Genomic DNA, 14,174 nt, shown 5'->3' with positions numbered 1-14,174 from the left:
ATAAAATGAGTGGAGCGATATTTCTTTATAATTGCTCATGATATATATTTATAGACAAGTGTTAAACAAAGACCCCGTTTTTAAAAATTGATTTAAAGGTTTGGTTACTTTAAACCAACTTCGTAAACAGAATAGACAGCTAGCTACAACGTATTGGTTTCGTCCGTCATTCTCTGCAGTGGACATCTGCGCGTCACTAAAAAGTGTAGGAGTCGAGAAACTTCACGAATGTAAATAGCTAGCTTTCTGACATAGCACAATCTATAATTTGCTATATTACAATAAGCTTTAATAGCTGTAGTTGCTTTATCTGAAGTATATTTCCATTATGCCTCGGAAGAAGCCATTCAGCACCAAGCAGAAGAAGAAACAGCTTCAAGTGAAACGGGAGAGAAAGAGAGGTAGTGCTATCTCACCTTAGCAAGCTCGTGCTTAATAAGCTTACATTTAGCTCACTAGTTAGCTAGCTAGGTAGCGAGCTAATTTACATGCTAGCTAGCTACCTGAAATGACTGGCTTTATGTGTCTAACGCCTGTGTGTATGTATTGCAAGCTTTATATTTCGTAGTTATTTTGCCATGCTACCTAGGTTTGTTGGTAGCAAGCGAATGGTATCCAAATTGTTACCTAATCCCTGCTGACAACAAAACTGTATTGTTCTACAATCAAGCCGTACATACGTATAGTAGCCAGTAGCTACACAGCAGCTAGCTAACGGGAGCAAGGAATGTGGGCGTCAATAGATATACCGATAGGCAAGAAGTTAGTTTCCAGCAGTCATTGCTATTGATTGCTTATCGATTTGGTGTACAGCCATAGCATAATAGTTAATTGATCATGACTAGCTTGTTAGATGTTGTAGCATCAGTGGCGTACAGTATTAAATAGTTAACTGCGCAAACTCGAAGTACAGTTATGTAATATCTAAGCAATCTCAAATTGGGATGGCAAAACTGTTTTATTTTGTCACATGGTCCAAACAGATTAGGTTTTGAATGCATGCACACCACTGACGTTGATGGCATACTGTATACTTCCGCAAAACCGAGATAAAAATGATCGTTTGCTCATTGTTCTTGTCTATATTGTGTTGTTTTTCCCAAAGAAAGTTTGGCCCCAATTTAGAAAGGCTTGATTGACTTTGTCTTCCAATGGCTCTGATCTGTATTCTGTCCAGGTGACACAGGCTCAGGACCAAGTAGCCGCCATGCCAGCATGGAGAGAGGGATGGACAGAGAGAGGCAGTCAGACACCTCAGACAGTGAGACCACCGACATCAGGAGGTTGAACCAACAACCCTCCAGTAGGGAAGGCAGATACGACCCCAACAGGTGAGCGCAGCGGGCAACCTTGTTTCCTATGAAGAGGGGGGTCAGATGGCTGAGCGGTTAGGAAATCGGGCTACCAATCAGAAGGTTGCTGGTTCGATTCCCGCCCGTGCAAAATGACGTTGTTTCCTTGGACAAGGCACTTCACCCTACTTGCCTCGGGGGAATGTCCCTGTACTTACTGTAAGTCGCTCTGGATAAGAGCGTCTGCTAAATGTAAATTTAAAATGTAAATGTCTGCTAAATGTAAATGTCTTAAGACCTGGATACCCAGTGAAAAGAAGGGTGTTACTATCTATGTGTACAGCTGCTATGTGAGCTGGGACTAGGATATCTAGGATACGATGCTGCCTAAGGCACGTACAACAGTTGAGTGAATGTTCTGTAGTGTTTGAAGCACTGTGTGTCGGGAACTAAAGACAGGGTTAATAAAGTGAATATTAAATTGGAACAAACTGACAAGGCTTGTAGATATTAAAGTAAAAGAGGCCGGAGAAGGCTAAATATATATATATATAAAAACTAGAACAAGTTAGAAATGTACATGAGCTCAGACATTGTAGACACAAGGGGCCAGTGGAATCTTGTGTTATCAGTGGATAATGTGTTCCAAATGCCTGCCTCAATCCGTGCACACACAACCATAAGCTACAACGTTCTGCTTTCATTCTTTCTCTCACGTAGGTTCCGGCTGCACTTTGAAAAGGAGAGCAAAGAAGAGGTTGAAAGGAGGAAAAAGATTGCCAGAGAGAAGATTTTGGAGGAGGTGTCAGAGAAAGATCTGGAAGTGAACGTTGACAATCTGTACCCCACAGAGAGAGGTGTGCTTCCCCAGATCACCAGACAAGGCTGTCAAAACAACCTCCTGCCAACAGTATCTATCAAAACACAGCACAATGTTGGCTCTCATAATGTTGCTTAATATCTATTCACTGTAACCCAGGTCTTGGTTTTCCACGGCGACCTCCCTGGAATTATGGGATGTCGCGGGAGGAGTTGCTGAAAAAGGAAGAGAAGTCATACAGAGAGTATGTAAATGACCTGCACTCCAGGAACCCCCCTGGATCCCTCAGTCATTTTGAGCACAACTTGGAGGTGCATATACCCTTCTATAACACAACGTGAACCGCATACAGTGTTGGTTACACTTTTTCACGAGTCAGTGAAAATGGCTCACTGTCTGTTGTGCCATTCACCCCACCCTCCTTTTCTCTCTCTCTCTGTCTCTCTCTCTTTCTCTGTCTCTCTCTGTGTCTCTCCCACTCACTCTCTTTCACTGTCACTCTCTCCCAGACATGGAGGCAGTTGTGGAGAGTACTGGAGATGTCAGATATTATCCTGCTCATCGTAGACATCCGGCATCCGGTAGGTCATCTGTATTCATCTCATTATTGTTACACCAATTCCACATGTTGAAATATATTGAATTGCCACTAGGTGGAGACACTTAAATTACACAGCCACCACACCGAGTTTGTTACGTATATAAAATGTTTAATCTCTCAAACATGTTTAGATGGAAAGGCTTGGTCATGTGCTCAAGCTGGTACACGCCAGACCAAAGCATGTTTAAAGCATGTTTTAAATCATGTTTAAACTCCCAAGGTTTTAACACTCGAGTCAATCTGAACCAGCCTTCTACATTACATTTACATTTAGTCATTTTAGCAGACGCTCTTATCCAGAGCGACTTACAGTAAGTACAGGGACATTCCCCCCGAGGCAAGTAGGGTGAAGTGCCTTGCCCAAGGACACAACGTCATTCTGCCTGGCGGGGAATCGAACCGGCAACCTTCTGATTACTAGCCCGATTCCCTAACCGCTCAGCCACCTGACTCCCTTCTCCGTGTGTGTCCAAGGTGCTGCACTTCCCCCCGACCCTGTACCGCTACATCACAGACGACCTGCAGAAGCAGGTGGTGCTGGTGCTGAACAAGGCCGACCTGTGCTCCCCTCCCCTGGTGTTGGCGTGGAAACACTACCTGTCCTCCCAGTTCCCCCTCCTCCACATTGTGTGCTTCACCTCCCACCCTGGGCAGCCCTACAGCACAGGTAGAGCAGGGTGTCCTCATCGAGGGAAGGAAGGAAGGAAGGGGGAGGGAGGGAAGGAAGGAAGGGGGAGGGAAGGAAGGAAGGAAGGAAGGGGGAGGGAGGGAGGGAGGGGAGGGAGGGAGGGAGGGAGGGAGGGAGGGAGGGAAGGAAGGGAAGGAAGGAAGGGGGGGGGAAGGGGGAGGGAGGGAGGGAGGGAGGGAGGGAGGGAGGGAGGGAGGGAGGGAGGGAGGGAGGGAGGGAGGGAGGGAGGAAGGAAGGGAAGGGAGTGGAGATTATGACAAAGAAGAGATATGAAGATGGCAGATAATGGGAGGGGGGGGGAGAGAACTTGCATAACTGAGCGTATCAAACCAATAACTGTTTGTCTGTCTTTCTGTCTTTTAGTGCTTCAAAAGAAGCGCATGAGGAAGAAGGGGGGCTGTGGGCAGGCGGGGGGGCCCTTCCACATCCTGAGGGCGTGTCAGGAAATCACAGCAGGAAGAGGTGAAAGTCTATATTCACCCATAAACCCCCTGTGTGGATGAGAGCATTAGGTGGCTAATGAGCTAGCGCATCAGCGCTAATCCCTGTTTGGCCCTGTGTGCTCATGCCCACATCTCACCGTCATCCCTCCAGTGGACCTGTCCAGCTGGGAGAAGAAGATCCAAAGAGATTCCGTTGCCGAGCAACCGGGTGGGGAGCAGCCCGATGACGGGTTGGAGTCTGTGCTGGTTGAGCACCATAGCGATGTCGCCATGGAGATGAGCGGCCCGACAAAGGAGCTGTATAAAGATGGGGTCCTTACGGTGGGCTGTATAGGTGAGACGGCGTACAGAGACTAAACCATTCTCTCCCCCCCCCCCCCCTCGCAGAGTTTAAGTGGGAAAGTCTGGATAGTAACGACCCCCCTTCTGTGTCTGCAGGCTTCCCTAATGTGGGGAAGTCGTCCGTTCTGAACAGTCTGGTGGGGAGGAAGGTGGTGAGCGTGTCTCGAACTCCCGGCCACACCAAATACTTCCAGACCTATTACCTCACCCCTACTGTCAAACTGTGCGACTGCCCCGGGTTGGTCTTCCCCTCTTGTGTCGACAAACAGTTACAGGTACGGTACAAAATGAATCCAGAAATGTCCGTACCAGCTCTGGAGTGACGAAATGATAAAACAACAACTGATTACTTATTCCCTCATGACTTTCAAATTCAAAGTAATTGCAAGGCTCTTTTGATCGTAATGAGAACTGCCTCTCAAGGTTCCAATCATCAGGAGTTAGCAATCATCCCACACTGACTTACGCAGCACAAACTCTTACAGCATGAAAGCACCATTCCTTCCCTGTTCTTTCCACTCTTCTTTATCTCAATATTGTCTATATCCTACCTTTTCCTTCTCTTCCCTGCCCCCCTTCAACCCCACTCCCTTTCTCTATCCCATTGCTGTTTCCTTCCACGTCTACTGCCTGGCCTACCGCAAACCGAATCCACCTCCCAGGTACAAATAACAGTGCTCCTTCTCTAGATCCTGGCAGGTATCTACCCTGTGTCTCAGCTCCAGGAGCCCTACAGCTCGGTGGGTTACCTGTGTGAGCGCACCCCCTTCCTGGAGGTGCTGAAGCTCAGGCACCCCAGCCTGGAGGACGTCAAGGCCCACGTGAACATCCAGGAGAGCCAGCAGGGCCAGAGGGAGCTCCGATGGACCGCCTGGGACGTATGCGAGGGTGAGGACCTCTGGTGGTCACCGGGTGGAATTACGCTCTGTGTGGAAACCGGCTTGTGGAGATGTAGTTGTCTGATCTGCTAATTTGACTCATAGTAGTTCAACCGAACCCTGGATTTCTTGTTCCCTTGTTGTCCTTTTTAAATAATTTTTTTATTAAAATTGTCTGATTTTTTTATTTTATTATTTCAAATGTATTTTTTAACTCTCTTCTTTTCCACCCCAGCCTGGGCCGACAGGCGGGGATATAAGACAGCGAAGGCGGCGCGTAACGACGTGTACCGAGCCGCCAACAGCCTGCTGAGGCTGGCCGTTGATGGCAGGCTGTGCATGTGCCTCCGACCACCTGGCTACCACGAGCAGAAAGGTACGGCAGATTAGCATGGAGCCCTCTCTTTTGTAAAACGACAAAGTTATGTTTTTAAGGACAATATAACAACATTTATTTTGACATGTGCTATGTAAGATAATATCCATACGGGATGCTTATTTAGGGAAAAAAATGATGATCAGGAATGTCTTCTCAGTAATGCCGACATCGGTAACTCCCTCTGTCGCATCCATAACTAACCTCTTTCAAAAATATATTTTCATGCTTTATAAACTTTTTTCCCTTTTTCAAAAATATTATTGAATTTTTTTTTCTAAATACCTTTTTCAACCTTGAATACCTGTTGTTGAAAAAAATATGAAACTGGTTTGTTTTTGTGTCGGGTGGAAAAATACGTTTAGAAATTTTCGAAAATATTTTTTAAACCTTTCTAAACAAAAGTTTGCATCATAGATGAGGACTACTATACTCTATTGTACTCTACTGTACTCTGCTCCAGGATTCTGTATTTTCCTCTCATGTGTGGGGGAAAAAAAAGTTGACGGGTGTGTTGATCTACAGACCAGTGGGAGTCCCACCCAGACCTGGCCGAGATCATCGCCCTGCAGGGGCGGGCTGAAGAGGGGGGTGCTGAAGAGAAGGAGGAGGAGGAGGAAGGAGAGTCCAGCTCGGAGCCGGAGGAGGAGAGAGACAGGGACGCAGACGACGACGAGGACGGAGACGATGAAGACGAGGGGCTGGGGCAGCCCAAGAGGAAGCCCGCGCCGCCCTCAAACCTCACGGTCAACATGTTCAACGTCCTCAGAGAGAACGAGTGCGAGTGACGGAGTAGGGGGGATGAGAGAAGGATAGCCACCCCTTCAGTCGGCCTCTCTACCCCTAACGCGTTTTGCTTTCATTCCTATTTCCTTTCGTTGACTTGCGTTCCTTTTTCCACTCCTTCTGACCCCTCACACTCCTCCTGAACCGTCACCCTCTTTCAATCTGTTTCCCCCTCCGTCTACACCCATTGCCTTTTAAAAGCTTTGAGATCGATCCCACCCCCCCACCCCAACCACACACACAGTCATTTTTAGTTTTCAGAGTAATTTCTCTTCCCCACTCACTCGCCCATCTGACCCCCAAAGTATAACTTCTAGGATTGACTCTTGGTTTGTTTTCACCCCTTACCCTGCATGTAGATCTTCATAGATGGGGTTTTTTCAACCTCCCTAGCAGCTGGGAAAATCACGGTGTGACCATTTATTGGTTCTCCATTTTCCGTTCATTTACAAGTGACCTCATAGCTGAGATGCCAAAGGTCAACACAGATCTTTTAGTCCGCAGCCTAAAGAAAGAGATGAACCAGGACCAGACACTGATGACGACGATGCCATTTAGTTCCAGAGCCAGATGCATAGTCCTGAAACCCCCCCAATATATTATGATCATCGTCATCATCACTGTCTTCATCCGCCATCTTGTTTCAGACCACGGCATGACCTTGCTTTGGTGGAAGGTGGGGCGTGGCGTGGGGTTCGAAAGACACCCCGGGGCGTCCCTGCACAACTGGAACGGCTGAAGCTTCATCACAGATGTGCCAGTGGTTAACCCAGCAGGAGGATTCCACTCCATGTTTCAATCATCTGAATGTTGTTCTTTTTTTTTTTTTGCAGGATTGTTGCCTAGTGAGGGTTCTAGTCTACATTTCTGTGGTTCTGTTATTTAGTGTTCTCATCTCCGATTCAATGAAGGAGGGGTGGGGGGGTGGTTGGGTGGGGGGTCCCGATGTTCTGGACTATTTGGGGTTGAACATGTAGTGTTATAACTACTACAGAGAACGTCAGAGACTCTAACCTGACTTCATACAGTAGTGCATTATGTTAAGCTGTCAGTTGTATTTACTGATTGATTGATTGACTGACTGAACTACTTCAAGCCAGAGCCATAAACCGAGACAGAGATTGGCCACTGCATTTTCACTCTATGAAAAACAGATTTAAAAAATATATATATCATAACAGCCATGTTTGCACCTCAAAGCCAATACATAAAGTAGAGGAACTACAGTATAGAAAACTGTATGTCTAAACGCCTCAACTTGGCCTTTGACCTTTCGGTGGGCCGGTCCCTCTCCGCCCTGTCTCTGCTGTCACCCTGTAAGTGCTGTGTCATAGCAACGCTGTGTGACCTCACACCCTGTGTATGTTACATGTCACACAGAGGGAACACCTTGCAGCATAGTGCTGTTTTACCATGTCATACACCGGGGCGTACTGACATCACTGGTCTCTACCCACGGTACGCTGGAAACACCAATCAACACAATTTCAGCTTCAAGTACAGCGGACATAAGTGTGTTGCTATAGTCTTTTGTGGAGTTGTTTAAGAAACATGTTAAAAAGACTGACCTGTTAGCGAGTGAGATTAGAGAGTGTGCGTGTGTGTGTTTGCGTGAGCGTGTTTGAGGTGTGTGTATATTGCTGCATTCCTCATTTCATTCCGGCCATTATGCCTAATGACAATGAACTGAATTGCTTCCTGCAATAAAGATGAACCCTTTGAACAAATGAGTCTCTATATAATTGTATGATTTATGAAATAGAGTTCACATTCAACCCTTATGGTGACAACCTTTACTGATAAAAGCATATGGGCTTAAATAAAATTAAAGTAAAGTCCAAATTAAGTGGATCCTTTCCAGAGACATTTGTCAGTCATTATAGGCTAACTGTGTATGTCACAGGACACAGATATTTCATTGTCATCATTGGAATGGGTAGATGGATAAATTAACCGACACAGTTGGCTGGATAATCTGCGCTTGGTCTTAACGCTTGTGTTATCTTCGGGTCATTCTGACCCATCAGTCATTGTGACCCACCGTTGTATTGCAACAACTTTACCGCATACAAAAACAAAGTGAAGCATTTTCTTTTAACCGTCGGGCTGTCTCAGACCCCCCCCACATTGCGAAGGTTAAAAGAAAATTATTTTTATTTGTTTTTGTATTGGGTAAAATTGGGTAAACACAACGATGGTTCGTTATGAACCTTTGGGTCATGTGACCCGAAGGCAGCACAAGGGTTAAGACGCCCTGGCAGGGTCAATCTGATTGGAGCACTAATATTCCCACACTCCCCTACCGGCACGGTGCTTCCTTCACCCTTGTGGTGGAAACGACATTTGTTCAAGGCATACTCAGGGAACCGAGTATAATGTAATGTAATCTACAATATAATGAACCTAGATATCGGAGTCGCATATATTTCAATTTAATACCATGCTTAAATACATTTGCTGACCGAATGAAAAGCAGCAGCAAGTAATGTGGTGAAAGTCATCTGGAATGCTTTCCGCCTGATAATCCAATCTCCAAGCTGCCTGATTTCCCTAGATAAGACTTTAATTAAGTATGGGGGCTGTAACCTGTATGGCAGCAATTATAGTCACACAAAGCCTTCAGATTTACTAGTGCATGACACCATAAATTTCAAAACTAAATTAAAATCTGATGTGTCAAATGTCTTTGTTGCCAGTATTGGTCGCACTAGTTACACTCATGTGGTCTGAATTAGACTCCCTCACTCCCATTATGACACACGGGCGGAACACTTTACTCATGATGTCATAAGGAGCTCGTGAGACATCCAACCGCAGCCCTGCTCTGCTAATGGTTGTGAGCCCCACTGGTAATGAATTTGTTTCAAATGAGAGGCGTCAAAAAAAATCGAAAACCACGGTTTGGTAGATCCTGTCTCAAGCATGAACATACAGGCACACAAATGCACACAGGTGAGGGTTAGAGTAAAGGTGCATGTGAATGGTAATTGTTTTTCAAGACAAGGGTGGACACAGGTGGAGTTAATACTGACCAGGTCTGGTTGCCCAGCTTACAGACTCCCAAAGGGGTTCATTCTACACCTTCAGAGAACCTCATTAGAACCACAACTACGGATTCCAACTGGCACCTGTTCACCTACGTGGTCGCTAGGGGCTATCAAAGCTTACGTTGCTATAGATCTTTGAGAATCGTTAATGGTCAGGTGCTGTTGCGTTATTGTGCACAGGGTTCTCATTTGTGGTGTTAACAGCATGTATGTGCAGTATGTGCCACATGATATCTCACACACACACACACACACATGCCCAAGGTTTGCAGTAGACCTCCAAAGGAACCTCCAAAATTCTCTCCTTTGTGAGAACGTATGGGTCCCCCGATCCTTCTCTTAACTGTCTCGGTCAAATACACACATGCACACACACACACTAACTCTTAAGAGAATGCATGGTACAGACACATTGAACACACACATGAAAGAATGCACACGCATACACACACATGTAAATAAGTCATGTGATTTACTGCCCGGCATATGTCCCTCTGTCTGCCTCTGGGTGCGGCACGTTGGGGGGGCAGCCTGGCCCTGCAGACGACATGTACCAGGGAGGCAGGTGGCTGAGCGGTGAGGGAGTCGGGCTAGTAATATGAAGGTTGCCAGTTCGATTCCCAGCCGTTGCCAAATGACGTTGTGTCCTTGGGCAAGGAACTTCACCCTACTTGCCTTGGGGGGAATGTCCCTGTACTTACTGTAAGTCTCTCTGGATAAGAGCATCTGCTAAAATGACTAAATGTAAATGTACCAGGTCCTCTGCTTTGAGATTCGGTTTCACTACAGGGACACTCTAGGCCCAAACCATACTAGAACTAAACTAGATTGGGTGGGAAGATCTATCAAGCTGTGGGAAATTGAATCTAACTTCGTAGACTTTCCTGTCTTCTACTGGAGCAAATAAGGTATTGCTTATTTGCTTGGGTAAATAAGGAATTATCAGGAGTTTATATTGTGTAGACATGGAAAGTAAACAAGTGGTTGGGAAATGGCAGAGGAAGGTAACAGATCAAGACTGTTGAAATGCCTCTTCAGAGACAATAAAGCCTGTTTCCAAGCAAGGCTTCAGTATAATCAGTGTCCTTTCCCAAGAAGAGTTCATCCCCCAGGTAAACACACCACACCCACAGATGTTGGCTTAGTGAGGGAGAGACTGAGTCATGAGAAAAGATTGCTGGGACATCTATTCACCCTGTCTCTAACTGTCACTGTCCAAAAAGACAACAACAAAAATATATATATATTTAAAAAAAAAGATCTGGCAGAGTAACATTGTCAATTCCTGCATGTCATGTCACGTAATTTATTTTTTTCGATCAGCCTGCCTTAACGGACGGTAACAATGGGGCAGCTGGGGTTGTTTGTTTTAACCTTTTAAGGAGTAGCGTTACATATATGCGATTCGAACATTCCAATTTTATATTTTCCGATAGACAAAAACTACGCGACAAACGCTGTAGTATGGTTTCAGAATGTAACTCATTAGAAGGCTATCAAGTAACACTAACATTAACGTAGTGTTAACAGTAACACTACGAGTATAATGCTAGGTAACTTATCCCGGCAGCTAACTAAAGCTAACTTGCTACCATTTCGGGAAAATAACTCACTCGACTAATATGTGCACCAGAGTGTGAAAGTGACCTGTTGTCACCTCTGGATGACACTTCGGTGAAGCATCTCATTGTAGCAATATGAACCTAGTCACAAAACAGCCATTGTCCAGCTGGATGCTTATAGCTCCATCAAATCAACTTCTTTCTGCTCTGAGGTGTGTCCGTGAATCTTAATGTGTGTCGGTGCTTGAATGAGTCTCCTTCGGTCATCGGCGCGTGTGTGTGTCTGTGACCCTGTTTGTGAGTCGGAGTCCATGTGTCAATAGGTATTTTTAGCGCCGCCTCTCACTGCATTGCAATGGCACTCATTCGCACCCCTCTGAATTACCCCCCATACCCCTCACCCCCTCCCAATCCGCCACAACATTCACTCTCACTGGAAAGAGCCAGCAACAGTCTGTAACTTAAAAAAAGGAGAGTGAGAGTTTAGAAACAAGAGCAGGGAGCCAGGAAGGGGATTGGACACCGGTAACCATGGAGATAAGACCCTCAGGCAGAGGTTTCAAAATCACTCAAATGAATAATCCGATATTTTGCTTCCCTGGTTTTAGCAATTGGCAAATTCATTTAACAGGTTGGTTTAATTGTCGAGTCTGTGCACGTTTACACAAACAGCTTGCAGACAGAAAAAGCTTTTTTAGATTGAGACTTTGTAGACTTTGAGTAGCTGAAAAATTTGACCTCAATCGTCTGGTAAGGAGTTTGCCTAGATTAGTGAGACCTAAGCAGACTGAAATAACCAAAGAATGGTCTTGTAATTACGAAAGACAACGACTGTAAATCCAGTCAAAGTCAATTAGGGCATATCCGATGTGGAGTACATTTCCAAAGCACTATTGTTAGCCTAGCATAGAGCGAAGAGGTGGAAAGACAGGAAGGAAGCAGGAACATTTTCATTCACAGACTGGGTAGGACAGATGAGGAGAAGGGAGGGGTGGGGAGGGGAGGGGAGGGAGGAGGAAAACAGGAAGCGAAACCAGAGTGCCAGGAGTGACAGTTTGAACAGGGGCCGACAGTTGTAGAAGAACCACCCAAATGCCATAGCAAAGGGAGCAGTGTGTGTGTGTGTCTGACAGCCTGTACATATGTATGTGAGTGTATGTAGGAATAGCAGGATGTTTCTGAGAGGGGGGAAACCTGACACCTAAAAGATGTCTGCCCCTCCACCCTGCTTGGAAAAGGAGACACAAGTGTGGGGTACAGCTGAGAGGGTCTGCGCTGAGATCCTGACTGTGTGAGGGGTCATCTGCCCCCCCCCCCCCAAAAAAAAAAAACCTCGTCACCCCTTTTCCTCACTTCTCTCCACATCCCATAGACGCCCACAGAGCCAATCAGAGGAAGGCACAGCCAGGTCTACACAACTCCAAGCGCAGGATCACAGGAGTAGAAACTTGAGACAAGAGCCACAGTCACACATTACTAGGTAGAGTGTTTGTGTGCGAGAGGAGTTTCACACCTCTTTGTAGACAACAAAATCTACTCACTGTTAAATATAGACTATGGCACATATTTATACCCCATAGAACACATATCTGGTATGGCTTACCCACACACATACACATGCTTACACACACATGGTTAGGTGTGGAAGTAACCAGGTCACGGAGAGTGTTCTGCGGAGGATGAAAGAGCTGACCACCCAATTCTTTCACACTGAACACCCAAAAGGGATCTCTTTTGACCTCTGACCCCACCTAGGAACCTCCCCCTAAGGCAGACTGTGACCCCTGACCCTGCAAATCCCAGAGCTTCTCCAAGGGCCAACCAATACTCCAGGGCTGGACATTAATCCTGACCAAGCCCAGACACACATTGTAAATACACACACCCCTACACCAAAACAGACACACACACACACCCCTACACCAAAACAGACACACACACACCCCTACACCAAAACAGACACACACACACCCCTACACCAAAACAGACACACACACACCCCTACACCAAAACAGACACACACACAAAAAAACTGTTGAATGAGCTTTTCCCCTAGGGACAGGCTTGAAACTTTCCATTCATTTCAGAGGTGACTTTGAAGGGATTCAAGAGCTACTTCTGCAGCCCTCAAAGGAAGAGGAAGGGGGGATAAGTTGGCAGCCAGTGCTGATGTAATGTCTGAGCCATCAACAGTGTTGAGATTTTTAGATATTTAAGGGATTTCTGAGCCATGGGGAGAGAGATAGAGATTCTTCTGAGTGGAGAACTTTTGGAATGTGAATTTGTCAGTTCCCAACATATTGAATTCTTGACATTCTGGAACTGTATCTCTGTTGTCAGACTCCTGCAGCCATCCACAGCTGTCAAACCCACACAGGATGGGGGATGTGTGTGTGTGTGTATGTATGTGTGTGTGTGTTTGTTTATTGCATATGTGTGCATGTGATTGTGTGTCGGATCCATTTAAAGAAAACACTTTTTCTTTCTAATAAAGGACTTTGAAAAGGCAAAGGCGTGTCAAATTGCTTTTGTAAATCCGGTCTGGCAGGTCATCTGTCCATCACTGTCATCTGTTCTGAAAGGATTTGAAGAAAAATGATGGGACACACCATTTTTATCTTTTCTATTTCCTCTCTGAGGCGTTCATTCAACTAAAGAGTAATTATACTCACAGGGGAGCACAGGGTTTGAAGTTGACCATACTTTTCGGTCTCTATCTTATTTCCCTTGCTGTGTTTTATCCCAACTCTTTCTCTCTTTGTATCTCTCACTAACTCACCAACTTTATCCCTACCCAGAGTGGATTCCTCACAGGATCAGACCTGCTTTTTATGCTTCACTGGTTTTCACTCAGTACAGGGAGAGGGGGGAGAAAGGGCAGCCCAGGGGGAGAGGAGAGGAGAGACTGCAAACCAAGATAATATGGAGAAAGGGAGAGCTCTGTGTAAAGAGAGACAAAGAGAGATAGAGAAAAAGAGAGAGAGAGAGACAAAGAGGGAGCGAAAGAGAGAGAGAAATAATGCCAAGAAAGAAGTGGCTGAATAAAGACAGACACGAGACAAGAGAGCAGGCAAGAAGAATATAACAATGTTGAAAGGCCACAACATTTGGGAGGGCATTTCCAGTTGCCTGGACAACCAACAAAGCTTGAGCAGTTGGGAGAACGAGTCCGGAAAAAAAAGACTGAAAGCAAATGGGAGAGGCACAGCCCCATATAAAAGAACTTCCAGAAAGTTCATTGTATGAACAGTAGAAAAATAACTAGGATTAAAAAATATATATATATTATTAGGTTGTTTGACTGTGGCATGACAGTGCATGGAAATACTATCTTCACCC

The 14,174-nt window shown here is 45.7% G+C and overlaps 1 protein-coding gene across 1 annotated transcript; it reads left to right on the top strand.

Moving 5' to 3' along the window:
• The first annotated feature begins 173 nt into the window (after positions 1-173).
• Positions 174-7,953, top strand: gnl1 (guanine nucleotide binding protein-like 1). The gene is made up of 12 exons (XM_062465719.1): positions 174-401; positions 1,178-1,331; positions 2,013-2,149; positions 2,272-2,423; positions 2,622-2,693; positions 3,188-3,380; positions 3,765-3,863; positions 3,996-4,178; positions 4,283-4,461; positions 4,876-5,074; positions 5,300-5,440; positions 5,966-7,953. The coding sequence occupies exons 1-12, from the start codon at positions 329-331 to the stop codon at positions 6,226-6,228; spliced, it is 1,845 nt and encodes a 614-aa protein (XP_062321703.1). The 5' UTR covers positions 174-328; the 3' UTR covers positions 6,229-7,953.
• The last annotated feature ends 6,221 nt before the right edge of the window (positions 7,954-14,174 follow it).

The sequence above is a fragment of the Osmerus eperlanus genome, chromosome 7 (assembly GCF_963692335.1).
Source record: "Osmerus eperlanus chromosome 7, fOsmEpe2.1, whole genome shotgun sequence".
NCBI classification, from domain to species: Eukaryota; Metazoa; Chordata; class Actinopteri; order Osmeriformes; family Osmeridae; genus Osmerus; species Osmerus eperlanus.
This window is presented reverse-complemented; position numbering and strand designations above follow the sequence as displayed.